This window comes from Bison bison, unplaced genomic scaffold, assembly GCF_000754665.1.
Source record: "Bison bison bison isolate TAMUID 2011002044 unplaced genomic scaffold, Bison_UMD1.0 scf7180017864472, whole genome shotgun sequence".
Classification (NCBI taxonomy): Eukaryota; Metazoa; Chordata; class Mammalia; order Artiodactyla; family Bovidae; genus Bison; species Bison bison.
Window position 1 is genome coordinate 11,203,498 of NW_011495033.1, and position 3,557 is coordinate 11,207,054.

At 45.1% G+C, this 3,557-nt stretch overlaps 1 protein-coding gene across 1 annotated transcript in view; it reads left to right on the forward strand.

Annotated features, from left to right (window-relative positions):
• MYO19 (myosin XIX) overlaps positions 1 to 3,557 on the forward strand; it is a gene marked incomplete at its 3' end in the record, with an annotated part of 34,361 nt that overhangs the window by 12,850 nt on the left and 17,954 nt on the right. Inside the window, exon 9 of the mRNA XM_010861713.1 lies at positions 3,293 to 3,425. Coding sequence (XP_010860015.1) covers positions 3,293 to 3,425 — 133 coding nt within the window. The remainder of the gene's footprint in view (positions 1 to 3,292; positions 3,426 to 3,557) is intronic.

Below are 3,557 nucleotides of genomic sequence, written 5' to 3' on the forward strand. Positions count from 1 at the left end.
AAAAGAGATGGGAATACTAGACCACCTGATCTGCCTCTTGAGAAATCTGTATGCAGGTCAGGAAGCAACAGTTAGAACTGGACATGGAACAACAGACTGGTTCCAAATAGGAAAAGGAGTACGTCAAGGCTGTATATTGGCTCACCAGGGGTAGCTTTCTAAACCTGTGGGACCCTGAATGCCCATAACTTTGTTCTCATGAGCTTGTTAGTATCTTTTCTCCAGAAAAGATTTCATCCAATCTCTTTCCTGAGAGATGGAAACTACAGTTATATGGAAATGATAAAAATTAAAAACATGAACAACTCCTTTATGCTTATCAGCAGGTTAGACATGCAGAAGAATACATCAGTGAACTTGAGAGTGGGTCAATACAAATCAAAAAACAAAGAGGGAATTGAGAAACAAAGAGAAAAAGTGCGTCCAGGAGCTTTGGTGCAACATCAGATGGTTTTCCATACTTGGAATTGGTGTCCCAGGTGAAGAGAGAATGTGGGTCGGAAGTATTAATAACATCCTAAGAAAATTACCAAAAGCTGGCAACCACAGATCCTTGTTCTTAAATGCAATTGAAAGGAGAAATAAAGTCAAAATTAATAGTTTGATATTTGTACATTCAAGTACACGTGGAATTGATATGGACTCTTCTGAGCCATAAAACAAATCTCAATTTGAAAAGATTAAAATATGAACTGTGTTGTAAATACCCTTTGGTAAACCCAAATATCCTTTGGGTCAAAGAAGTAATCACAATGCATGTTAGAAAACACTTTGAACTGAATGAAAAGGAAAGCACAACATATCAAAATCTGTGCTTTAAAAAAAAAAAGCAGCGCCTGGAGGGAAATTTGTTGTAGCTTGTGTCAGAGAGCACGAGAGGCTTGCGCAGCACACCTGGAAAGAAGCCCCACTTGCCACACCTAGAGAAAAGCCCACACGGCCACCAGGATCCAGCACAGCCAAGAATGAGTGAATTGTCGCTGTTGAATCGCTGAAGTCATGTCCAGCTCTCTGCGACCCCACAGACCGCAGCATACCAGGTATCCCTGTCCTTCGCTATCTTCCGGGGCTTGCTCAAACTCATGTCCATCGAGTCGGTTACGCCATCCAACCATCTCATCCCTGTTGTCACCTTCTCCTCCTGTCCTCAATCTTTCCCAGCATCAGGGTCTTTTCCAATGAGTCAGCTCTTTGCATCAGGTGGCCAAAGTATTGGAGCATCGGTCCTTCCAATGAGTCTTCAGGGTTGATTTCCTTTAGGATTGACTGGTTTGATCTCCTTGCAGTCCAAAGGACTCTCAAGGGTCTTCTCCAGCACCACAATTTGAAAGCATCAGTTCTTTGGCTTTCACTCACATCTGTACATCACTACTGGAAAAACCATAGCTTTGACTATATGGACCTTTGTCAACAAAGTGGTGTCCATAGTTCTTAAATAAATAAAAATATTTTTTTAACAAAACACTAAAGTAGAAACAGAAAAAAATAATGAAGTAAATGAAATCAATGGCTGTCTTTTTTAAAGATCAGTAAAATCAGTAACCCTCTAGTCAGACTTTTTTATTGGCCATGAGGCACAGCTTGTAGGATCTTAGTTCTCCGACCAGGGATCAAACCTGAACCCCCTGCAGTATAAGCACAGAATCCTAACGACTCGACCGCCAGGGAGATCCCCTTCTAACCAGACTTAGAGAGAGAAAAGGACAAATTACAAATGTCAGAAATGAAAGAATAGGCATAACTAAAGATCCCACAGATGAGATTTTTCATTAACTTTATTTCAATAAATTCTCCAATTTAATGAAAGAGTATTTTGAAACATGTTAACGGCTGCAGCTCACACAAGAAGAAATATATAACCTGAATATCTAAATTTCTGAGGCAAATTTAAATCATAGTTAAAAATCTTTCCTCTTAGAAAGCCCCACGCTCAGGCGGTTTCACTTTGTGGATTCTTCCAAGTGTTTAAGACCCTGATGCTGGGAAAGATTGAGGGCGGGAGGAGAGGGGGCAACAGAGGATAAGATGGTTGGATGGCATCACTGACTCGATGGATGTGAGTCTGAGCAAAGTCTAGGAGACAGCGAAGGACAGGGAAGCCTGGTGTGCTGCAGTCCCTGGAGTCATGAAGAGTCGGACACGACTGAGCCACTGAACGACAGCTACAACCAAGTGTTTCTGAAAATTAATGTTACCAGTTCCATACAGGTTCTTCTATAAAACAGTAGAGAGGGAACACCTCCCACCTCAGAGCGAGACCTAAAAATACATATACCAAAAGAGCAACCAAAAAAAAAAAAAAAACCCAAAACAAAGCTACAACTAAAAACTTAGATCTAGAGCAGTGACGAGATCCAGAGTCAGTATATGGAAATCTCTTGTGGCTCTCTGTCCTCACAATGAACAATTGGAAATTAAAATGTAAATAGACCTCATCTATTTACATGGAGAAGGAAATGGCAACCCACTCCAGTGTCCTTGCCTGGAAAATGTCATGGACAGAGGAGCCTGGTGGGCTGCAGTCTGTGGGGTCGCAAAGAGTCGGGCACGACTGAGCGACTAACACTTAACACATACAGACCTCATCTCAGCTGATTATAAAAACAGTGGGAATTTTATAATTAGATTGCCTGAGTATAAATCAGAGCCCTATCATTTACTGAATATGTCATCTTCAATAAAATTTAGGTTTTCCTGATGCCCGAGTTTCATCATTTTGAAAGCAGGTAGTATATAACTGCACTGCATCTGTAGGGCTGGTGAAAACATACGTGGCTCAGTAGCCTGCTCAGGTCGGTGTGGGTGGCCCTCCTCTATCCCAGCCCCCGTCATTCCTTTTTTTCCTCTTTGGCCGTGAGGGTGCCTTGCGGCTCGCAGGCGTTCCCCTAGTTGTGTCCTGCGGGCTTCTCTTGTTACGGAGCACAGGCTCAGTAGTTGCCACTTACCGGCTTCTCTAGTTGCGGCTCTTGGGCTTAGTTGCCCCATGGCACGTGGGATCTCAGTTCCTCAACCAGGAATCGAACCCTTATCCCCTGCCTTAGAAGGCAGATTCTTAACCGCTAGACCACCGGAGAAGTTCCTCACCACCACCCCCCCATTCGTAAATGCACCCTCAGGAGCTAGGAGAAGCAGAAGTTGGTCAGATGAGGGACACAGTTGAATTCAGCTTTCAGCCCTTTGATCAGCAACACGGATGGCGGACAAGAGGGCGGTCGCGGGCCCCAGTCCCCCTGGCAGGCTCACACGTGGACGGAACGCGGGCACAGCTCCCACGGGGCCGTTTCTGCCGCAGACATGGACATCCCGCTGCCTGATGAAGTTCTACGCCGTGGTGGCCGCCTCACCCACGTCCTGGGAAAGCCACAAGGTTGCCGAGAGGATCGAACAGCGCATCTTGAACTCCAACCCCGTCATGGAAGCTTTCGGTAAGCCCAGCGTCCTCCGCACAGCTCCTCCGCCCCGTCTCCTCTGGAATTTACCACCTTCCGGGCAGGGGAGCAGTGTTTTGAGACCCTCGCTTTGCGGGGTGGAGAATGACTCATCATTCAGTGCCTTGG